The sequence below is a fragment of the Dermacentor silvarum genome, chromosome 9 (genome assembly GCF_013339745.2).
Source record: "Dermacentor silvarum isolate Dsil-2018 chromosome 9, BIME_Dsil_1.4, whole genome shotgun sequence".
Lineage (NCBI taxonomy): Eukaryota > Metazoa > Arthropoda > Arachnida > Ixodida > Ixodidae > Dermacentor > Dermacentor silvarum.
Window position 1 is genome coordinate 143,590,765 of NC_051162.1, and position 25,607 is coordinate 143,616,371.

At 44.1% G+C, this 25,607-nt stretch overlaps 1 protein-coding gene across 2 annotated transcripts in view; it reads right to left on the reverse strand.

Moving 5' to 3' along the window:
- Window positions 1-491: 491 nt before the first annotated feature.
- LOC125940167 (uncharacterized) overlaps window positions 492-25,607 on the reverse strand; it is a 69,869-nt gene continuing 44,753 nt past the window's right edge. For both annotated transcript variants that reach the window (XM_049655935.1, XM_049655936.1), the window contains exons 2-3: window positions 818-1,348; window positions 492-629 (exon numbers count right to left, since the gene is read on the reverse strand). In XM_049655935.1, the coding sequence (XP_049511892.1) occupies window positions 612-629; window positions 818-1,246 (447 nt within the window). In that variant the 5' untranslated portion in view covers window positions 1,247-1,348 and the 3' untranslated portion in view covers window positions 492-611. The remainder of the gene's footprint in view (window positions 630-817; window positions 1,349-25,607) is intronic.

A 25,607-nucleotide genomic window follows, 5' to 3' on the forward strand; every position in this document is an offset into this window, starting at 1 on the left:
CTAATTTCATCACCCTACCTAATTTTCCGCCGGCCTCGACTGCGTTTCCCCTCCCATCGGCACCCATTCTGTAACTAATGATGTACCTGTTATCTGCCCTACCTAGTAAATGGGCTGTCCAGCTAAATTTTATTTTATCGTAATGTCAAACGATCCTTGAAACCAGGAAGCGACAAAACTAAGAGTTAATATCCGAGTTTCCGTATACTCGTTGCAGTTCCAGTGTCATTTTGTCGTGACGAGGACGACGAAATGGGATGATAACGCAGGCGAAGACATACTGCGCATGCGCGATTGATTATTTTGAATGGCGGGCACACTGAATACCAACAGCCACTCATTTTCGGTGGTCATAGTAACAGATCCCTCTGTGTGTAGAACGATCAGGTTAAGTGAGCAAGACTGCTAAATCGCTCGTGAATAGCAAAACCAAATGTTGTGGGGCTGCGTGTACAGCCAGTGAGCACGCAATGAAGCAAGACGAGTAAAAGAAACGAAAGCACGTTTATTGTCTAAAGATCAAACCTCTTGATAATTGCAGTGCGCATCGCTTCATCAATGATGCACCAGACGCTGCTTGAAAGCGCCGTGGTCGATGGTCCCGACAGCCATCATGGACAATCACGAGGCTGGAAAATAATTTTGAATTGAGCATAAGTGATCGCCGCAGCCGCTACGCTAATAGTAAAGCGTACCCCATTCATACTGGTGCGAGGCGATCCCCATATAACATAAACAACAATGCCGCGTTTAGCCTTTTTTTTTTTTGGGGGGGGGGGGGGGTAAACAAACAGAAGCAGCCGTAGAAACCACTCACCAGCTCAGCGCCTTCAGAACCAGTTGTTGTGAATGGGCCTGGCTTGGGCTCCTTTCCTTCAGCCTGGCCAGAAGACTCGGAGCTCGAGGCCTCCCCTTCTTGCGAAGGAGGGTCTCCAGGACTGGCGCGGCCAGTGCCCACGTCCGAAGTCTCGGTTTTCTGGCTGCTCTCCGACGACTCACTTTCGCTCGAATCTTGTCGAAATCCAAGGGCAGAAGCAAGCATTCTGTCGGCAGCGGCCGACGATTTGGTCACCAGCAGAGCGGCGCCCGGAAAACCAGCTTCTCCCGCTTCCTGCGACAAGCGCTTCTGCTCCTCGAGCTCCTTCAGGCCCGGCTGCTCCTGCAGCCAGCCCGGTAGCTTAGCACGAATCTTCTTCTGGCATTCCGGGCAGATCTTGCAGTTGCACTCTTTGCGGCTGGGTTCCATGGTGGCCCGAGCTGCACGTCTTCGAAGCTATTGCAAGCAAGGCAGAATCGGGCTGTGGTCTTGCTGGATCGCGTTGCCGGTCCCTGCCACTGTCTTGTGGCCCTGTAGCGCGGACAATAAGGGTGAAGGCTGAAAGAACACTTTTTATATAAAGACGTTTTAACGATTGACGTCACCACACTTGCAAAAGGGAAACGCCACGGTAGGGGAAGCCGTTAACAAGTGCTTGAAAGCCTAGTTTTATTCAGGCTGTTTGATCAGATATAGATACTTTGAAAACGCAAGTGCGTTGTGGCATGTTAGTATGTTTAAATGTTTTGCTTATTTTCTAGTAAACGTTTTGGCTTGTATCAGCGTCACGAGAATATACATCTGTAATATGTGAATTCGATATGGTAGCAGGCTTCTATCTTCTTTTCGATATATAACGTTGCTGTCTTTTAGCTTATGTTTTTAAAAACTAAGAATGAGAATTTTAGAAAAAACAGGAGTCATCTGGTCTGGCAAAACAGGCAGAACTTTTCAGACGTTCGTGCCATATATACCGAGTGTTCAAAATTAAGCTTTACAGAATTTTTAGAAATCGCCTCTGGATGGTAGCATAATTCTTATCGTTGAGCTGGGTTATTCAAAGAGACGGACATTAGTAGCACCATAAATCGAAATGCATATTCAACTAATTAACAAAAGTTCACTAAAAACTTCTTACTTAATTTCTTTACGACACATATTGCAATTTACGAATTGTAGCCGGTGAGCTTGTCAGGTGTATCCACTTGGAATGAATTTCCAGAATGACAGCAGTTTGGAGATATGCGCCATCAAGCTCGCCGTAAAAGTGCACTGTCGTTCCACTTACATTTTTACCAAAATGCTGTTTTATACATTGAAGCACAAAAGCAATGAACGTCCATGTATTTCGTCCCACACTTTCGGAAATAATATCTCGAAGCTGGTGTCAACCTGGAAATTCATTTGAAATGGATGCGTCTTGCAAACTCACCGGCTGCAATTCGTAGATTGCAATATCTGTCGTAAAGTAATTAACTGAGAAGTTCAGTGGTCAATTTTTGTTAATTAGTTGAATATGTGTTTCGATTCCTCGTGCTACTAACGTCCGCCTCTTCGTATAACCCGAGCGGAACGATAAGAAATATGCTACCTGCCACAATCAATTTTTAAAAATTCCATTAAGCTTAATTTTCAACACCCGGTAATTGTCTGTTTCCTGGTCATATTTAGCACGTTTGGTATACATTTAGTCAGAATATAGTTGCAGAGGGCAAAATTTTCATCAGCAGGCGGCGATCATCTCAAAAGGCTTGTTGGTGTTGGCTCGATATTGAATTGTGTATGCTGCTACGTCGATATCTTTGATTAGTTTCCACTAAGCCACAACTGTAGTCGTACACTCCTATCGTGTCGCGATGATCGGCGTGCCATTGATTATTCCCATACTACGGCACAGATCCACAACTGATGCGCCAACAAACTTGTCCGCGTGTTGATTATGATTTGAAAACCTCCTTGCACGGTATGTACCACCAGCTTTGTGGCCGCCCCCATTATGGGTATGCGTCATAGTATCAAAATCATCATCATAATCAACACGCGGACATGTTTCTTGGCGGATCAGCTGTTGTGGGTGCATGCCATAGTATGGGAATAATCATTATCAATGCACGCCGATCATCGCGACACGATAGGAGTGTGCAAGTGCAGTTGTGGCCTAGTGAACACTAATGAAAGATATAAACGTAGCAGCATACACAATTCGATATCTGCCATTTAGAAATCCCGGCTTAGGAGTCTCGGTGTTAGGAAACGGAATCCTAACAGGCTTCATTTCGTTTTTACTGAATGCGAATCTACTCGGTGTGAACCCTATCAGTGACCGACGACTCAAGTGACGTCATGCCTTGGTAGCTAGCAGATAGCATCGCTTTAATATCCGAAAAGCATATAGTCGCTGATAAAATGTGAAAACGATAACTAGTAGCCAAGCACTCGCAGCAGACGAATGTGTGTAATCCATTCAACGCTTTGGCTTAAGTTAGAAGAAGACATATCAAGATCCAAGGCAGTAGTAGATTATCTCAAAAGTTTTTATATAATGGGCGGAAATTCTCGTCAAGAGTAACTGCAGCCCCCTTGCGATTTTGAGCGTCGAAACAAACGCCAAGCGCCTTTTTTCAGCCTGCTCCTTAAACACATAACGAATCCACATTCCCAGAATGACGCACTCAACTAAATAATTTTTTTTGAATTTAGGCAGCCGCCTCTCTTGATCATTTTTCTACAAATTAGCGACATACTCTTAATTCTGCCTGCTGCATCAGCACCAGCTTACCGCTTATTGTACGCTCGGGCGCATCTAGGTTATTCGGCTTACGATTCTACTTTTCTTTACCCTAGTACGCATCTTTACTCTCGAATTCTGTATGCCCAGTTCGTTCTTAATGTTCCTCCCCTTCGCATTTCCTTAGCGGCGTAAGTTATTTGGCTTTCTTTTGCTAGCATCCGCTGTTCGTATTTTCTGATTTCGTTCCTGTCTTATCTCCGCTCTTGCCCTTTCTCGCTCTTCTATTTCGTTGCTTTATAGGACAAAGTGTTTGACATACGCTACATTTCAATCCGACGTTCTTAGAGCGACATAGAAACATCGATTCAAACCGTGCTCTTCACAACTAAAGCACCACCTAGTAGCAAATGCACGAGACATACTCGTCCGTGTGCGCAACATTCTCCAATAGATGGCGACAGAACTCGCGTGCAGGCAATGCAGTCGTGGCAGGCGGGACTCAAGATTCTGCTACAAGTGCGTCCCTAGACAACCCGGTTCAGCTACTCGTAATGATGAATAACAAAGTACTACATCATAAGGAACGACGGGAGCTGCAAATAAATCATCCCAGTGTTTGCAGAAGATAGCCGGTACTGGTGAAAACGTAAGAGGAAGCTTTAGCCATGGCCCGACTCCTATGCGGTGTATTAAAATACATGTAAAACGCAGAAACGCCTGTCTGAGAAAACCATTGGGCCGATTTTAATTAAATTTCCTGTACTTGCCAAAGAAAGTTAAATTCTACGAACTGTTGGAACGAAATTTCAATTTAGGGCCTTATTTCTTTAAAAAGAATTTTCAAAAATTGCTAAGTTGGAAAAAAATAGAAGCACGACGTTTACAATTTCGTAGACCTGCACCAAAATCAAACATCGTCAACTGCATCCGTTAGAACATCCAAAGGGGACACATTTTATATATCTATTTGTATCTTATTTGTTACATTGTTTGCAAAGGTTTCGCAAAAGTCCTACTCACACATTCGTCGTGTATTTGAAACGCATGTGTAATACACAAATTTTCTCCGCTTGAGATGTACTATTAAGTGGAATTTACAGAATTGTGATATCGTTTATCATTGCTCAGATACAAAGTTGTAAACTTGATAGTCTCGTTTCTGGATATGAAATTTCCAACAATTTTTACTAAAAATTGACGACGTAAATCAAAATTTCGCTACCAACTGGATTTGAACTTTTTCTTTTACATGCAATAGACTTCATCAAATTTGGTGCTGTGGTTGCCGAGAAAACCGATTTATCGTTTCCCATGTATTTAGATATATCAGCCCCCGAGCTAAAGCTTCCTCACAAGAAAATGAAATCGAGGGCGAACTAAAATTCTAAAAAACTAAACTAAAAGTGCTGGCGAACTAAAATTCCGAATAAGGAGCTGCATTTAAATGTTGCAACGCTGATAATGATGCCATTCAGGAAACTTATTTGCAGGCCAGCTTAATGCTGTTTCATGGAGCGTTCAAAGATTACCTGGGTGAGAAGCGTTGGTCAAAAATTTTTTCCATAGCAACTGTAGAAAATGGAACTGTTTAATTTTGCACGTCTGAAAAACAGTATATTTCCGGTAGTCTCGTAAATACCTCTTTTTTACTGTCACCAAGAATGGGTGATACAAAATTATGTGGTATCAAACTTTGGAGTAACAAATTTTCTTTCCTACAATACTAGCTCGAAAAGCCATGCTTATTAAAGAAATGACAAAAATACATCTACACAAAAACGTTGCCACAAAAAAGACGGGCTCTGAAAACGGCAATGTTGCTTCGCACACAGCCAACGCAGAAAAGAAAAAAAAAGAAGTTGTGTAACATATACATCAATGCCTGGAATGAGCGCAATATTCCAGCAAATACCACTACTGCGCGCCAATAATTTCTTGAGATATACCAGGAAACGTTAGCCCGAGTGACTAGCCCTAGCGCGATGCTGAGATCGGCTCCCGGTCTTGTTCGAGCGTAAAACTCGACTCTGTGCACGGCCGTCGGCATATGATCCCGCCTGAAGGGTCCAACTGTAGATAAGTGCTCACTCCCTCTAGATAAGTGTTGCGACCTTTAGGTTATATTTAGGTAAACGCGCGGCAGCAACAAAACAGTTCCAGGAAAGCAAAGGTTTGCGCTGCAATCCTTGCTAACCCAAGTTGCCTTTTATGTTAGTGCTGCTGACATCATCCTAAAACTGATGCACAGATACATCAGAAACGGAAGAATTTGAACATCGATGGCGCCTTGGGGAACTACGAGCGCTTATCAACTCGACCCCGATTGTAACCCTAACTCAGGATCGATGCGATGAGAAAAACAAAACCGAAAGCGAAACTGAAAAAATGTTGGTGATACCTCCTGCTAGATGGCGCTAGTGATCCACGGACGACCGGAGTGCGGTAAAATTTGAATTTGTAAACATACACAGCGCATAATCTTTGAGAATTGGTATGCAGCAGCAAAGTGGCTAATTTGCCGTGATTTGCAACTTGCAATGCACTTTGCCGCAGCTTCTATGGCCTAGTTATTATTTTATCTGTTTCGTAAATTATCTGGTTACTTTGTTAAAACAAATAAATATAATACCATTCATTATTCACTTGCGCAAGCTGATTGCAAATAGTTAAGCAGTAGTCTTACGTTTCTAGACACTACCATTATAATTTTAAGACATTGCGAAAGTTCAAGTAGTGCGCCCGAGCACACATTCAAACATACAAATAATGTTTCGCTAAGATGTGTGAATCCTGTCTAGGTGGGGAGACACCCCAAATTAATTTTGGATAATTTTTCGCTGAGTCAAAATTTTATAGCGAAGCCTCTCGGAGCAGATAAGTTTAAATTTTGGAGCAGCTTGCACCTTACATGGTTTAGGTTGGACTAGTCTGAAGCAGGGTATCAGACTAAAACACAACATTTTTTTTTTTTTGCGTGAACAAACATTTTTTTTTTTCAGTCTGCAACAAAAATAAAAGGTTTTTCGGTTTAGGTTGACCACTTTCCTTCGCGCTTTATGTCCAGATCATTAGACAGTTTTAGAATTGGGGACCCAAGACTATGGGTCCCCAAGCCGCGATGCATTAGTTGCCCTTGGCTTTAAAGGAGCAGCAGAGTTTGAGAATTGGGTCAAACGCAGGCTGCGTTGGGTCGAACGCTCGTGACGCCGCAGTGGCGAAAAATAAAAAGGTGCTTGAAAGCAACAAAGAAGAAAAGCTTTTCTTGCAAGTGAAAACGAACAGAAGGCATTTTTGAGCAATAAGAGCGAACAATAAAATGTCACAAACGTAATCGCTTTGTGAGCACTACGAATTAAGTACACTATTTTAAGTCAAGCAAAGCCAATCGCAGCCAAGGGCTCGTAAATGGTGTGTGTGTGTGGTGCGTGTGTGGTGTGTGTGTGTGTGTGTGTGTGTGTGTGTGTGTGTGTGTGTGTGTGTGTGTGTGTGTGTGTGTGTGTGTGTGTGTGTGTGTGTGTGTGTGTGTGTGTGTGCGCGTGTGCGTGTGTGTGCGTGTGTGTGTGTGTGTGTGTGTGTGTGTGTGTGTGTGTGTGTGTGCGTGTGTGCGTGCGTGTGTGTGTGTGTGTGTGTGTGATACACTTCAAAACGGCGAGTTCACCTGTGTTAAATGGCAAAAATCAGTCGAAGGACAGCAAGTTTGCTCTGCGATCATGGAAGATCTATTTCTACGGTTGCCAGGAGCGATTAACCGACGACATGGCCGGCGGCAGTATACGTCTCGCAAAGGTTGCATATTGACCGCAGCGAGAATGTTTTCTTCGTACCCTCGGCCAGATTTTTCGTAACTTGTGGCCACAGCTTAACGTCCTGAAAAGGTTTCGTTGCGAGCGCTTCAAGCATATTACGGATGTCATCTGCTGTGTAGTGCACGCGCGCGTAGGTATATCTTGGAGCAGCCATGCTTACCGCCTGAGAGACAGCGGCTTTGGATGGCTGCGGCTTGTACGGCTGTCCTGGTTATCTCGCGATTTCTCGTAAACCGCGAGGGTGACCCAAGACGGCTTGGGGGCCCACGCTAGTTTTCGAATTTCAGGTCTTGGGTTAACGCGAACGCAAGAACCCCAGACTGGCTTTGCTACTGCGCATGCGCACTTGCGGCCCGCAATTCTATTGGGTCCCCAAGCCGCTTGGGTCCCCAATTCTAAAACTATCTATTGCCTGCTCTTGCAACTCAATTATGCTACCTCATTTATACGTTCGCACGGACTTGCTGTCAGCTTAAAAGTGGCAGTATACCGTTACTGAGATTTTCAACGCGGCTTGTCGGGAGGCAACCGTCTTAGAATTGCACTCGAAAGCGCTTGAAATTGGTGGTGGTGGGTAACCTACAAAATCTCTGAAATGAAGGATCCCACTAATACACGAAAAATTGCCGCGCGATTAGCCGCTAGTCGCACTTCGAGTGCATTCGCGGGCTTCTCTCATGCTTGGAAAAACACTTCTATGCACCAGTTATTGAGCAATACAAATCTGGATCGGAAAATTTTCATGTTGCTCTACAAATTTCTCATTTACGCATTTCTTTTAATTATAGTACTTTCAGAAGTTCAATAAATAATGAAGACTAATGGTGTAATTAGGCGGAATGAAAAATATGGGTCTTAGTACCTCCAAGTGACGGCCGACAACATTACCTTGGTGCTACCCAGCTACGCAGCTTTTGTATATTTTTATAGTTTGGCTCTTCAAGGTATGTGGGACAACCGGTATATTCCAAAAAAATATGTACCCCTTACTCTGCACCTTACGCCCTCATATGTCACACGACAGGACATTACTATTTGGGGTAAGTACGAAGAATTTGTATTTATGCTGCTGACAGAAGGTTACTAGCGTTTTGTGCTTATCGACGATTAAAAAGTTAAATGCGTCATTACTATTAGAGCGGACTCTTTTGCCCTACCGACTCGCCACGGTGGCATAATGGCTATGACATTAAACAGCTAATCACAAGATCAATGGCGCGATTCCAGCCTCATTTCGACGGAGGAGAAATGGAAAAATCATGCCCGCTTACGTTGAGGTACACGTTTAGGAACCCCAGGTGCCCTAATTCAATCCGTAGCCTCAACACTACACCATGCTTCATAATCCGATCGCAGATTTTGCACGTGACACCGTAGAACATTTTTTTTTGTCCTACCGCGATTTGGGGGGCTACTTCCTTAGGCGAAGATTGATTTACCTACCAACCCATGGTTTCGCCTGGGTCGGTGTGTCGGTCGCTTGTCGGGTTTTCGCCGAGTTCATCGGGTTTTCACCTGCTCACTCTTCAAAAAAGAAAGAAAAAAAGAAACACGTCTCGGAGCGACGGGATTCGAAGATCGGCGAGTCAGCACAGCAACCCGAAGTTCTAATTATTAGGCCACAATCGCTCTTCTTTTTCTTTCATGGTATTATTAAAATTATAGAACACACGCGCGCAAGACATTTACGTTGCGGCTTGAACAGTCATAGCCGCGTCCGCAAGAACAAAACGAACACTTCGAAGTACAGTTATTACCGTAAGCAGTTTTCTAAAAAGGGAGGCAACAGGATACACTTCATCAACGTGCGAACAAGTCCGATTGGAAGTCTCTTTTAATGTAAATGTATGTCAGTCGTGAAATCATTTCAATGAAATGTGACTGCGAAGATACAATTGGTTCTGCATTTCGATCGAGCATGCGAACTTTCCCTAAACTATGCAACGTAGAAGTAGCAGCATGTCAAAAGTCACATCTTCACATTTAGGTGGCATAAGATATTGTAAGTTATCAGGATTTACATTGATATACTTTTTAAAAGTCCTTTGGAGAACTTCTCAAAGTAAGATAACGTCCTTGCAGTCAAGAAAAGAGTGTTCTATAGTTTGCAATCCATTTGAGAGACGACATTCAATTGAAGACACAAAACTGGCTTTCCTATTTAACCAGGCTTTGACAGGCAGCCCTTAAGTATGCACTTTGTAGATTAATGTTTTGGACTGTGAAGAAATGGGTATTTTACAGACTCGTGGAAGCACATCATGTACAGGGACGCAGATGTGCAGTGATGGGTATAGCGGAAGTGGAAAAAGCACATCAATTATACCTTTATACAGATTTTCCTGTGTGATAAAAAATAATCATTCATTTGCGAACCGCACTGCCAGAAAGCGCACGGAAAGGTACACTTCACGCATTTTTTCCCTGCAAATATGAACGTCAGATATCATAGTATCCTCGACAGATATCAGAGCATTTTAATCATTACTTCCACAGTGTATTTTTCGAGAGACGGTAGTAATGCACCTCAGAGTAGTGTTTCATGTTTTGCTGACGATTTAGCAGTGTCGCATGAAGGCGTCTTGTCTATGCTCCTTAATGTTAATCCAAAAAAGCCGTCAGGGCCGGATGGTATCCCTAATGCTTTCTTACATCGGTACTCAGAGCAGATATCTCATTTTCTGACAGATTTCTTCAGTTTATCAATTGCCACAGGCGAAATTCCGGACGACTGGCGTTTAGCGCGCATCACTCCCATTCACAAAAAAATGTCACAGTTTTGCCCTAAGGGCGATGCAATGAATGCGATAGCAACACAGCAATGTCATACGAAGTAAGGTGAGCGGCTTTGGTAGCAATATGAATTGTAGTAAACATGAGCTGATTAAGTAAGCAGGTGTGCTGCGGCGTAAGTAGACCGACATGAAGAGAGACTCGATGACCACGAGAAGGCGCGTGTGAAACGGTGGTGTTGATGAGAAGCGCTTCCCGTGGGCAGCGCGTGCGAAGGGACACACCTGTAGCGCTGCACTGCCGATCCGGGCAGCATTGCATGTGTAGCGTGCGTTGGAAAATGTGGCCCGACTATTACTAACTGAATGAACAAGCGTGGTGTGAGCGCGCACAAACAAACACGAATAGATCACACTGAATGACTGCAGACAACGACTGTCAAAACGCTGGCAGCAAGCATACGCCGCAGCGGGCGAAGGTACGTGCGGTCTATCGCTTCAACGGAAACTGAGCGGCGAATGCACGGCGCATAAAGGTCAGAGCCATGTGGAGATAAGAGACGGTGCGGACGAGCGACGAGCGCGGTTGTTGGCAGAGTAGAAGTGCACCACCCCCCCCCCCCCCGCTCCCTCCGGCGCTGGCTTCCTGTTTCCTTGCTTGCGCGTGGGAGATGAGTGCGTTCGCTCTCCGTGATAGCGCGTGTCCCCGCACGCTTCCGCTCGGGCATACGGCGCGCGGCGAAGATTTTATCTATAGGGAACCTCACGGCGACGGCGACTACGACGGCGACAGCAGAAATCCGGTTGAAGTGTCCATATAATTGCTATCGCAATAAAAGGCGATCGTTTTTCTGTGAATAACTATCGGCCCATAGCTATTACAAGCACATGTTGTAAGTTGTTCGAGCACGTCATTTCAAAGTACCTTATCAATTTGCTTGAAAAACGCAATGCGCTATCACCATATCAACATGGTTTTAGAAAGAACATGTCTACAGTTACACAGCTTGTAACAACAGTACACGATTTCTCACATATCCTTGACATGACTGGACAGGTGGATGCCTTGTTATATTTTTCGAGGGCATTCGATAAAGTGCGTCATGGGAAGTTATTACGGAAGCTGGAATATTTGGGTGTTCCGTCAAATGTTGTTAAATGGATTGGCGCCTACCTTCGAGACAGGCAGCAATTCGTACAAGTTTCGGATCACTCTTCAGAACTATTGTATGTGACTTCTGGAGTGCCCCAGGGAAGTGTTTTGGGTCCGTTGTTGTTTGTAGTTTATATTAATGACTTGGAAGACTTAATTAATAATGGCGTTTGCATTCGACTGTTCGCGGATGACTGCGTTGTTTTTAAAGAAATTAGTGCTCCAAACGATCATGTACTACTGCAAGAAAACCTACAGGCTATTGGGGACTGGTGCATTCGATGGGACAGGGAGTTAAACACAGAATAAAAGTGTACTTCTGCGTATTACAAGAAAGAAAATTCCTAGCACGTTCACTTACTCTATAAACCAGTGTGATATACAGGAGGTTGACAAATGTAGATATGTGGGTGTGACTATCACTAACAAACTCACCTGGTCAACACATATATCGGCTACTTGTACCTCTGCGCTGCAGAAGTTGTGGTTTCTAAAAAGGAAACTGAAAACCGCACCTCCTAGAGTTAGAATTCTAGCATATAACACCTTCATCAGATCTAAATTAGAATATGTTTCAATTGTATGGGACCCCCACAGCAAAAGTGATGTGAAAGAACTAGAACGTGTCCAAATAAAAGCAGTGCGCTTCATATTTAGTAAATATAGGATGACTGAATCGCCTTCCTTACTAATGAAGCAGCATAACATCCCATCGTTATAATCGCGTAGAAAGATCAGTAGGCAGATTTTTCTTCAAAAGTGTCTTACCGGAAATACAAAAGTAATTATTCCTGATTGTGTACGTCCCCACTCAACTAGGAAAACTAGACACCCACAGTAGGTCACTCGCCCCAATTTTCGCGAAAACAAAATCGTATAAATACAGCTTTTTTCCTAGAACTGTGTCCGAATGGAATGCCTTACACTCCACTGTTGTTCATGCCAATGACTTTGTACGCGAACTGGAAAATTTGTATTGTGTGCCGTCATTGTAATCGATGTTTCTCTTGCGTTTCCTTTTTCTTGTTGTTGTTATTTTTGCTTTCTCGCTGTATTTGCGATGTTCTTTTCCTTTTATGATTCTGTAATCACTGTATAGCCCCTCCTGCATGCACCAGACGGTGGTCTGCAGTATTGCTAAATAAATAAATAAATAAATAAATAAATAAATAAATAAATAAATAAATAAATAAAACAAAATTTGCCTGAATTATTAAATTTGTCAAAACGTGGACTAGATTAATTTGCAAGAATGCCCGAAGCAATGTATGTGAACGGTCTAAAAGAAAGAAACGGGACACCAATTGGTTAACATAAAGGTGAACTGCACAAACTGGTCTAAAAACATTGTCATGCCTCATAGGCAACAAAACGTTTTTATGAGCTGCAAATACTTCATTGTTCCAGGGTGCACATACAGCGACTTCACGGAAATTTTGCTACTTTTATTTGAACGTCAGAATATAGGCCACCATCGTACGTGCGCTTCTCTTGTGGAAACACTATCTAGCTCTTTGAAATATTCGCCGCGTGTTGATGATAATCATGATTTGCATACTATGGCCCATACCCACAATGGGGGATCCGCCAGGAAGCGTGTCCGTGTGTTGATGATAAAAATTTTCATACGTGACACCTAACCACAACTAGGGATCGGCCTTGAAGCAGCCGGTAACTATATAACAAATAAGAATAAATTAAGGAATAGAAACGAATATAAGGTTTTGCACATTGCATAGCACGGGTGTGCGATAGCCTCATGCATGCGCCAGTTTCCTTGACGCTACAGACGCGGGAATTAAATTGGCTAACTTATAGCATTTCATTAACTGGTTCAACGTGTGCGTGGATGTGCATAATTTGTTCTAACTTTTTTTTACTATGCCGCAACGGTGAGAACACATCCGCGAAAAAAACAAAAGGTTTTTCGATCATTCAGTTTCACGCTTAAGTTGAGAAGTAAGAAAACGTTCCACATCGTCAACGCATGACCAATGGCAAATATTGTCGTGTCACCTGGCAGTTAGTGATAACAAATCGTTTGCAGATTGATTACGTGTTTTTTGATCGAGCTTGCGAATCGGACGCCTAACTGCGTCAGGTGAGATACCTGACCCTATGAAAAACGACAAAACAAGAGTGAATAGTCTGCCCTCTACGAAAGCTTATTTTACCATTCATTTACTGCTTTCTCGAGAAAAAGCAAGTAGCAAGGGCGCATTCGGATTCAACGGGTAACTTAGACGCTGCCAGGTTGTTACGCAGTCACAGTAACCAGGGGCAGCCGCGGCGATGACTTAGGGTGAAAAAGAAAAATTTTCAGCTGTTGAAAAACCAGCCATGATTGATAAGCGATAAGTGACGGCCACTGATTGCCCTTTCCGAAAACGGAACTTGTCACGAACGGTTATATACGAGGGCATGTGGTTGCGGCCAAAGGCCACCTCGCGGAGGACTCGCAAAACGCACATGTTTCACAGATGGCCTCTGAGAGCCGGCGGCACGCTCGGGTTCCGCGCGCCGCTCTTCTTGGTGTCACCTGCAATCCTTGCAAATGGATGGCGCTGCAGACAGCACCCGACATTTGCTTCACGCAAGCTGCATGCGTTATCTGCTTGCGAGGCTGCCCTTTTGCGTTGTCGAGGGTTTTCAAGAGTTCACCAGGTGACACTGGAGTTATTGAGGATGTGCATGGGTTGGTGGCTCTTATTATAAACATAATTGACTTAGGGATTAAATAGTTAATGTATAGTGGGTCGATTGTTTTTCCCTTATCATGAAAATGCATTTTTCAATGCAGCCACCTCTAGAATTCATCAGAGACGGCAGCAACCCTCCTTTAAGTGGCAAAAATAAAAGGCCTAGCATAGACTGAAGGAGGCTACAGAATAGTCTACAGAACAACTTCCAAGGCGAGAAATCTTGAGTTGGATGCTGAGAGCGTCATGTATTCAATTCTGTAATTCTATATATTTCATTGTCCTTAATCCTCCTCGCGCGTTTAAGCCTTAAGTATAAACGTTCGCTTTACCTTGAGAGAAAGCAGCAATAATTGAGGCATATTTAAAAAAAAGTGTTTTTGCTACTCACACTGTGCATTATTGATGAACATGAAGTATTAGCATCGGGACACAACAGTACCTTGCGCTGAGGTCAAGAGTTGAAGAAATAAACACTGTATTCACCGCGTTTTCGTTAGCCACACCACAACGAGCACGGAGCCAAATGCTCTTCGGCTGCACCGGATTGGCTGTAGAAAAAACAAAGAACGTTGTATTCGTTTATGTTGAGGTGTACTGGATAAGATATGGGTGGTGTACTTTGATACCTCGTCGCTGAAGGCTGAAGACAAGTCCAAATAAACCATTGGTAATTTGTATAGCACGAAAAATACTAGGACGATAGAAGTTGAGACATCGCTAGCGAATACTCGTAACTAAAGTTTTATTGAGCTAACGATCAGTAAATATGCGCGAGACTTTAAATACACAAAACGGAAAGAAGGTATGAACAGCTTTCACTTTCTGCAATAGATATGTCGAGCAAATAATAACTATGAGTCTCATCTCATACCAGCGACATTCATGCAGTTCCAAGTGGCACATAATGGCTAAAGAATCATCATCATCATCATCATCATCATCATCAGCCTATATTTTATGTCCACTGCAGGACGAAGGCCTCTCCCTGCGATCTCCAATTACCCCTGTCTTGCGCTAGCGTATTCCAACTTACGCATGCAAATTTCCTAACTTCATCATCCCATCTGGTTTTCTGCCGACCTCGACTGCGCTTCCCTTCTCTTGGTATCCAATCTGTAACCCTAATGGTCCACCGGTTATCCAACCTACGCATTACATGGCCTGCCCAGCTCCATTTCTCCCGCTTAATGTCAACTAGAATATCGGCTATCCCCGTTTGTTCTCTGATCCACACCGCTCTCTTCCTGTCTCTTAACGTTAGTCCTAAGATTTTTCGTTCCATCGCTTAATCGAGAAAGTGTAAGAATTGGGTTGAAGATGAATATGCAGAAGACAAAGATAATGCTCAATAGCCTGGCAAGGGAACAAGAATTCATGATCGCCAGTCAGCCTCCACAGTCTGTAAAGGAGTGCGTTTATCTAGGTCAATTACTCACAGGGGACCCTGATCACGAGAAAGAAATTTACAGAAGAATAAAATTGGGTTGGAGTGCATGCGGCAGGTATTGCCAAATCCTGACTGGGAGCTTACCACTGTCGTTGAAAAGAAAAGTGTACAATCGTTGCATTGTACCGGTGCTAACATATGGGGCAGAAACTTGGAGGTTAACAAAGAAGCTCGATAACAAGTTAAGGACCGCACAAAGGGCAAAAGAAGCCCAAATATAGGAGAATGAGCAAGCTGAAAGCTACTGTTAATTAAAGATCCCGCACTATTCAACTATGAGGTCTGGGCGCTTTAGGGATACTCATGGGCGGACATTTAATGTACAGCTTCTACCCGTGATTTGTTGTTTCATTACGTAGAATCAAAGTGTGCTCACTGGTTCTGCTTTGTCGGTCAAACTGCAGTGTTATACAATCAGGTTTAATGGCGCCTGGTTTGCGTGTAGATCAGGCGAGCAGCCTACTACCAAAACCCACCAACCAAAGAGCCATTTCTAACTCTGGTGAAGCAGCGAAAGAAAGATGTCTTTTCAAGATCACCCAGAAAACATACTTCTTCCTGTGAAAGAGAGATCGAAGCTTGGCTCACAATGATGTCGCCTTATTTTCTGACCGATCAGGCTGGAATTGTTTTCCTATTTGTGCAACAGGCCATTGTCAAAAATACACACAAAGCTTGACATTTCTATATCTGTGCACATCCTTTGGTCACAGGGGATGTCGTTCAACAACACAGATTGTGAACAAGGAATCTATAAAGACCCCGAAACTTCAAGCTTTCTATGTTTTTGGCAACGATCAGTGATCTGCTGCACTATTTATGCTATTACCAGATCAGACGTTGTTCCGTCGAACTCTTGATTACAATTGCTTCCCTAGTGAGTGATCGAAGAAAAAATACCAGAAAATATGACACATTAGCTCGGCCCTCTATGCCAGTTTACATAGAGGCACTCCGCCTACAGGTAAAAGATTATTCCTGGGCGCAGAATTACATTCGCCGTAAGCGATCGTGCTCGTTCAAACAATGACAAACGGCGTCTAGACCGGTACGGAATCGAATGCAGTGACAGGGAGTTGCACCGAGAAGATTGTCTCCGTGTCCATCAGTCTTAGGCCCATTTCTGGCGCTGACGACTCCGAAATCCTTCACTGCGGACGAATTAGAACGCCGACCAGCAATTTAGACATTACTCACGGCATTCTGAAAATCATGTCGAACGCGCTCAAGTTCGCTATCTAGCAGTCGTCGCAAACGGCTGTGTCGACTGTCATGACAACGGAGATACATGCGGTTAAAAATTACCTGATTCTGTACGACAAGCGCCAAAGACAAGTCTCCTTGCGGAAACATCTGCTTCATGTTTAAATGTATAAGAACCCAACTTGTAGAACGCCAAGTCGATATTTGTTATTTCTTTAATGCTCATCGCTTCAAGCTTCCATGTTCTTGTGAAATTCTGTCTTGTTTGGAGGCAAAGCAGAAGTATCATGTCGAGAATGACTTACTTACTCGATGAAAAAGAGCGCGCAAACTTGACGCTAGCGGAGAAAACTGCGAAAAATTAGGGTGTTCACACTCCGCGTGCGCGTGTAAGTCAGTTGACAGATGGCGCTATAAGTAAAATAATCGCACGCTCTTTTTGTTTTCGGGGAATTTAGAGAGCTGGCCGCCGCTCCGATGGCGCGAAGGGCGAGGAATGTGAACGACACGGAATTTGGTGATCAGAGATTCCGCTCCGCTCGACACGCTGAATGTCCCAGTGTGAACTAGCTAGCCATCAGGACGATGAGTCCCTCTGTTCTCACTAGATCCCCGAAACTAAGTAATATTGAACTCGGCCAGTGCTTGCAAAGGAAACCACTTGGGAACGCCGAGTTCCGTTGGTTGATCACCTGCCACCGAATTGCCCGGGTGTCCGACTGAAATAAAACATTTACGGCGTCCCCAGTGAACGAGGCTCCGCTCACGATCGCCTGTTGCAAATAACAGTGATGTCATGCCTGCGATTACACGCGTAGTAGTGAGCCGTTAGTCTTGATGCAATGACTGCTCCCTGCTTACGGCGGTCCACCTGCAGATCCAACGAACATGTTGGAATTTATGTGAAGCGAAGCCTTCATGAAGAAGTTAATAAAATGCCATAAATTTGACCATTTCGTTCATGTGTCTTTACCGTAAAGGAAACAGGCCCGTCAATTTGCTTTCGCTCACCCGTGCTTCCCAATGCAACAAAACCTGTATTGGCTTATGTTCCCTCATTTCTTCTTATTTATTTTACGTTTGCCGGTCACTTCTAGGCGGATCGCCCAGTCTGGGTATGTCCCATTCTATGGGAATCATCACGATTAGTATCAGTATGCTGCTGTGCTTCGTGCCCGATCCCCCATCCTGAATATGTGCCACATGTATGGAAATTGTAATCATCAAAAAAGCTAGTTGGTTGCGCAATATTTACCACCCATTTATAGGCCGATCCCTCGTTGTGGGTATGTGTCGTAGTATGAAACCATCGTCGTAATCAACACGCGGACACGCTCCTTGACTGATCCTTCATTGTGGGCGTCTGTCGTAGTATGGTAATTATAATCATCAACAGGCGGTGATCATATCAAAGAAAGAGTTGGCGTAGTCACAATATGTACCACCTGCTTCTTGGTAAATCACCCATTGAGGCATGCGCCATAGCGTAGAAATAATCAGCACAATGAACATATGGTGACCATTTCAAGAGTTAGTTGGCCTTCGCACGAGAGAAGCATACTTTCGTTTGTGGCCTAATTTGGAGTACATTTAATGAAAGAGAATCAAATGTAGCTACTAGTTACGCCATATGGCATCCGCGTTCTACCAGTTGAGAACGCAGGAGACGTACGATACGCTATAAAGAAAAATGCTCCTAAGTGCACTGTCTGTGGAAAACAAATATGAGTGTTTGAAGCGCAGATTTACATATATGTCGACAAGGAAAAATTTCACTGACAATGTTCGATACATGAGAGAAGTGTTCGAGACACATGCAGAACCACCAACTGGGTGGCGCTGTTGGATGCCTTGGTGAACTTCACGCAATTTCGATGTGAACACTACCTTTAGCATGCAGGTAGTGTGAGCGCTTGATTTGTAAGTTAATACTGTGCTTTACAGGCAATGAAGAAAAAATATGTGTCGGCCTAATGGTTAGAGCACCGGGCTGTGGCTCTCGTTTCGAGGTTCGAATCCTGGCCATCCACACCCCCTTTTAAGGTAGGTTGGATCTACTCGGCGAGAACCCGACCAGTAACAGACAGATTTGGCCTACCCACAGACCACCCCCGACCCAGGCCAAAACAAACCATGGGCTGACAGGCAAAAAGCTGCACTTTAAATATTGTTTTTTTAATTTGCTGTGATACATTGTCCGGCTTCACCACTCCCAACTATCATGCACCAATATTTATAAATCTGCAAATGCCACGTAGATAGACAGAACCAAAGTAATGTTGTTTGCCGTCACTTAGAGATACCCAGATTATTTTTTGCATTCCTCCTAATTACATAATTAGTCGTAAATATTTATTCAACTCTTCAAATATTATAATTAGGTGAAAAGTGTCAATGAGAAAACTGTAGATTAACCTGAAAACTCACGATACAGCTTTCTGGTGCTAAGTACGTGCCACATAAAAGTTTTTTTTTTTCGAGCGTGAAAGAAGCCTGCTAATGCACGCAAGGTGCCTCAAGCGGCCAGTCGTGCGGAAATATTGCGTGTATTCGCGGGATTTTTTTCAGAAACATAGATACAAACATGCATAGATACGTGGCCCCCGGAAAATGAGAGAAGCACCCAGAGGATGCCAACGCATTAAAAGCCTAATGATTACATGATGTCTTCTTGATACCTGAACCAGTTCTATACAATCCGCGTTCGCCCGACTTCTGTGTCTCTGGAAGGCGAACTTGGAGGCGGGGTTTATGTAGCACCATATCGTGTCTCCAAATCTTAATTGCCGACAAGTCGATAACAATTGTTCAGGTGAGACTGAAAGCAGTCTCGCGTTTGAAGGAAAGGTCCGTGCTGCAACACTCGTACTCTGGAGAGCAATCATAGAATCTACTGCCGATAATTTGTAACGATTTTTTCTGGAAGCACTCATTTCGTCGTTCGCCATTGGCTCCCACACGATGCCATTACTTCCGGGAGCGCATTCAGATAGCGCGACCTGCAATAGGAAAAGAACAGAGCCTTAGGGAATCAATGGCTTTAAAACACAGTCTCAAAAGCCTTTTATGTTCTTTCTTTTCGCATTTCGCAGATTCTTTAGTCACTGACTTTCCTTTCTTTTTGTAGGCGTCGAAAATTTTGCAACTGCAGTCATTGATTCTCAGATGGACATTACGAGAACACCGTTACAGTCAGCTTTAAGAGCTTTCATTTGGCACTGTGGTGCCTTCTTACGCCCTACCGCCAATTATTCGCTTTCCCGTTGAGAGGAAAAGGCTAATAAATAGTTTCTGCAAGTATATAAGCATAGCGATGATAAACTGCTCCACGGGAGGATTCCCTGAGAAGGCCATTTTTTTCGTTTAATGGTTGTCATTAAAATTATCGAGCTGTCAACATAGCTAATAGTCGAATAATCACTCCGAACCTTTTCGTAAAACAGTTACCCTATAATTACCCGCATGTGCCGCTGCGTCAGCATGGACATGGATCGATCGTCAACATTCGCTTACGTATATGCCTTGGTGCTTGTAGTTGCGTAGTGCGAATTAATGTTTGTCCGCTGCACATTCATCTCTGAAAACCGTCATGTCTTGTGACAGGAAATCGTAGCAATCAACTCGCATTCGGTTAGGTAAAATAGCACTAAAAATATGTGGGCTTCGATAGGGAGCAGTGCTCTGCGCACCCCGTCCGACTTCATGACGGCAGCAAAAGCCCCATCCGTCGTGTTTCGAAATCGTCCTCTGCTCTAAATCGATGCAAACGAGCGAGTGCCAACGGAATTGGCCGCATGACAGACGATTCGATTTGGGCGAACGACGACTGCGCCCCGGCACACGCACGCATATAGGGACCGCGCTGGAGAGATGATCGTGGCTGTCACGTGATTCGTTCACGGGTCATCTACCACGCGGTCCGCGAGTCACCCAGTTGCGCATTTGTTGCTGCCCTCTCTATCATTTTGTCTCACTTCTTTCGCATTCAGCATAAGGCCGAATACATGTCGTTACTGTCTGCCCCACGTACCCTGCGGCGAGTTGTGTAAGTACCGCTACACACCTGATGGATCTCTCTGGATTTGGCAACGCCGGTGAGACATTGTCGTTGCGCGTTCGTATGCGCATATAGATATCGACAGAGGTGCACACCTGGGCGCTCGTGTTTTCGCGTTTGCCAGCACACGCCCCGGCTTCAAGTGATGCTCGGAACGGATGACATGTGTGCTGTGTTGCCGGCCGCGGAACGAGCGAAATGCGAGTCGAGCGAATTTGTTTTGCAAGTTCTGTTTTTCCTCGTCGTGTCGTCCGCCTCCAGCTGTATTATGCTTCCGGTACAACATTCCGGCCGAACTTTCTGTTTCTTTGCTTCAATGAAACCGGCTGCATAAGTACAAAAATCAATACATGCATAAAGCCGCAAATATATCAAGTGAGGGGCGGCCAAACAAAGGAAAAATGATTGGTCGGAATGAGAACATATGTGGCCTTGCAGCTGCCGTCCCTCTGCATTCGATATTCGCGACCAGAAAAGCCTGTGTTTCCTTCCCTTCAATGCATCCATCTGCACTCTCTTCCTTTTCCGGAAAAAAAATTATATGGACGTGCTTGAATACCTCGCAGTAATAAATTCAATGACAAGTATTCAATAATAGGACCTTGATCTTTAGCATGAAAAGGGAAATCGACCGACGACACAATTCAATCAAGTATAACTCTTCAGGAATATCATGAGCAACAAGAGAACAAGGTGAGAGCAGGAGCCAACGTTTCGACAAGTGGACTTGTCTTCTACAAGGCGACATATGCTCTCCTCGGCACAGTATATATAGACAGGGCTCTTCTAAAGGGGAGAGAAGGAAAGGCGGGTGGGTGCGGTAACGAGCGAGAGTGTGTTAGCGGCGAGGGTGTAGAATTGAAAAGAAAGATAATGCGCTACTGAAAGTCGGTGGAGGAATTTGAGGCAGCGCCGTGTGTTAGCCTGGTTGACGCGTCATTGTAGGTTCCTCTTTTCGTTGAAGGGGCCTGGGTGACGGAGAGGAGGGGGTGCAGTATCGGCTCCGCTGGAGGCCAGTGCACTATCGTGTCTGAAAGGGAGCACCAAGCTCCGCAAATACCATTTTGCATATAAGATTCCATATGAGTGCCGGAAACGGAGATCACAGAATATGGCTGAAGGCAGTTTAAATGAACAAACAATATACAGGATGATTGCTCGTTACAGTTACTTAGATTGCTGAGGAGCCAACGTTGTGATAGCTAAAACAATCTCCTTAATCTACCCGCCGTATTTCAACATTCCAACTGAAACTAGACTTTGAATGTCTTTTTTTCCTGAGCAAGAATTGTTTTTGATCTGGTGCATTTTTTCTTCTTTTTTTGGCAACAGTATGTTTGCTTTGTTTTCGTTCTGCTCTGCGTCAAGCAGAAATATGTTTGCATCATAGTGTACTTTTTTTTGCGCCTTTGTACAAGAATATTTGTCTGTATAGCAATATGTGAGTGGATTTTGTGCATTCCTGTAAGATGGTATAAGTTTTTTTTTATACAACTTTGATTTTGTTTATTGCGTAATTTGTGTAAATTTTTGTATAATTTGCGCAATGATATAGGCAGATTGTGTTTATATCAATACTGTGAACGCCAATGCGGGGGCCTTCCGCTTTGTCAAACTGTCGAAATGACAGCTTTTGCCGCACGCTCCTTCGTGTCATTACACTGTACTGATGCGAAAGTAAACATCATTGTCATTGTCATGGCGTAATGGCTTTGACGTCGCGGTGCTAAGCCCCAGGGCGCGGGATCAGATGCCTGCGGCAGCGGTCGCATTTTGATGGGGGCTAAATTCAACTGCTGTGCATCATGCAGTGGGTGCACGTTAATGAACCCCAGGTTGCCAAACTTAATCCCGAGTCCCCCACTACGGCGCGTTTTATAATCATATCCTGGTTTCGGCACGTCAAACCCCAGGATTGTTTAATCGCCATAAGCTTTGGGGGAGAAACTGGAATACAATAAGGCAGGAGTGAAAGCTCGGATCATTTAGTTTCTAAAAGAAGATGCCTCACCGTGAACGCCATAAATCTGCAGCCACATGTGCGTCAACAACAACGTGCACAAAAAATTAGATAAAGGAGTTTCATTGGAGATACTGAAGAACACGGGTAAGCAATAATTTGCGTAATTTTGGAAAATATTAAATCAAGTATAGGTGCGCTGTGTATAACTTGTCATAAAATAAACATGGCAGGCTAACCTCGACAGTTCTAGAACAGTGGCAGAACAAAGATAGCGTTGAAACACCAGAAGCAACTCATGTGTACTCACAAACGTTCTTTTAATAAAAACGGTCTTTTATCGGTAGGCATCAATTGTAGACCTTTATAAAAAGTCTCTAGAATGAGCTTCTTAAAACAGGAGTCCGTCTGAACAGCTGCAGCTACTAGATAAAATACACTATTAGCCCGTAAACTCGACAGAAGAGGGTACATACTCAGTGACTCGGGAAATAAGATTTATTCCATAATAAGTAGAGGAACGCTGTATGCACCACCATATTCTAGAGCAAAAACAGTACTCTGGCAAACATTTTTGACTATTTCGGCTAACTCGAATAGAAGTTCAAGTTTGTTACCTTCATCTTTTGTATTTAAAAATTAAGGACAAGTTCAGAGTGTATATTTGCCTTTATTATCAAGGTTAATTGAATTTGCTTTTTTAAGTAAGTATTTTTTATTCAATACGTACTCCTACAGCGTTTCGATTTGATAGTGGAAATACACATTATGCAACCGGTTTTTCTGAAAATTGAACTGCCATTGCCGGAAGCGTGCAGTTTCCGATTTCTGTCTGGGAAATCCCATTTAAACGTGCTTCCGTACTTCTAGCATATGGAAGCTGCGGTATAGCCGAAGTACACTTTCGGTGGAATTCCAGAACTGACCTTAGGATCGCAGTGTTTACTTTCACTCAAAGCCTGTGCCGTAACTCGATTCCAAACGGTTACTGGTGCTTCGAAGATGAAACCCACTCAACCACCTGAGTTCCCGGCAAGGCCAGGAACGTACTCGTAAAACAGGCCTCGACTGCAACGAAGCAGCAGAGTGTGACCGTCGCTTCAGGAATCGCAAGGAAACCAGGAAACCGGTGATACCGAACGCTAGTATCCATCTTTTTTTTCTTCTGGTTCGTCTTTCTGGATCTCGTCCAATCCACCCACGCTTCCACGTATACGTGCACACACGTACAACCTGTTTCGCTTCACTGGCAAGGACGAAGTAAGAGAGCCCTTCAGAAGTTGCGCAATAAACGGGCACACCACGAGGATCATGAGCTGAGGGTACAAGCGGAGTGCCGATCCGCATGATATATACAAAACAAATGATTCATTACTAGCGCGTGGCTATCTTTCTGGGCCAAGCACAAGCACACATCGAAAGAACTAAAGGTAGCATACGTGAAAGGGCCGTCTACGCCTGCATCAATGTTCCGAATCTACGAGTTCTCGTTTACAACGTCGAAGAACGAACGCTCGCCGATAGAAACGAAGAAAAAGCGAGGGTCTTTCGGAAAAGAAAAGAAAAAGGAGAACTTTCATAACGTTAAACTAAAGCCGGAGGCCCGTATATCTTTGGTCGGGATATGGTAGATGAGTTCCGGCAGAGAGCAATTTCTCGCATCACCCGCCCGCGTTACCGAATGGCGTTTGCCTGGCGGTTTGCCTCGAGCTGAAGATATGCTCCATCGTTTCACAGTGCTGTTCTTTCCTCGTTTATTCTTTTTTTTACGTTAGCCGCTCCGGAATTTTGACGATATAGACGTGGCCTCCTCTCCGGCTCTTGCATGGAGGCCAAAGCGGCCGTAATTTTCCTTTTTTTTTTAAGGATCGAAACTTGTCCATGCGAGTGATTTTTTTTCTGTCTTTTTAATATAAGCAGCCAGCCAGACTTCGGAGGATAAAGTTTAAATCTCGCCTCCATTCGCACGACAGAAGATATAAGAAAAGAGGTAAAAAATTATCCAGGAGTGCCACGCGCAAAAAGCGGGAGATACGAGGAATGAATGGTCGCTTTGAAACCTGAACGTCCCAAAGAAAGAAGGAAAAGAAACGTGAACCAGAAATCGGGGAAGTGGCAATATCGGGAAGAGCAGACGTTCGGGAGGCGTACCTTTCTATGTCCTCTCCATTTCAGGGTTTTCATGATTTTGTTTAAAACGTACTTGCCTTTTTAAAGCAGACGTATCGTTGGGGGCGTTCTTGCGTGGTTATAATGACCTCGGTAACTTCACACCGGGACTGGTATCATATATTTTCTTCTTAAACACGGTAAGCTCGCTAGGAAAGCATGAATTCCAAATCGCTCGGGCTAATTAAGGTATTAGGCGCGCTCAGAGAGAAACATAATACTGCGGGAATCAGCTCGACGCTATACAAAAGACGGCAGAAAAGTGAAAATGTATGAAAACAAAATAATATGTATACTTGCTTTGCTCACTTGTGCGTCCGTATTATTACACCTGTCTCCGAAAAAATATGGTACTGCCGACGATAATCAGGCAATGTTCCAGAAGTCTCATCAAACTGCTAAATACGCGGGAATCAAAGAACGTCAGATGGTTCATGGCTCAAAAGCATGAACATTAATGACGTCCGCACTAATCGGTGCTTTCCTCCTTAAGGAGACACCAGAGGAAAGTGGTGAAAAGGAGGGGAGGGGGGTGGTAGGGAGGGGTACCGCGTCTATTGAAGCACCGATGTCGAAGTTCATTGAAAAGAAAATTTCGCAGTTCCAGTCTTGACACTTGCTCTGCTTTGGTGCGAGTTTTAGCCAGCGCTGCTCGTAACCATGGCTGCATATGGAGTTGGCTAGCACTCATAGAAAGGCAGGCTTGATAAAATGTTGTTAGGCGGAGCCAGACACAAATGTTGACGAAAGCAGGCGCCTCGAAGAACGCAGATTGTTCAGGTAGACACCTTAAAACCAGGAAGCATTACACTGTAAACGGAAATAACTCT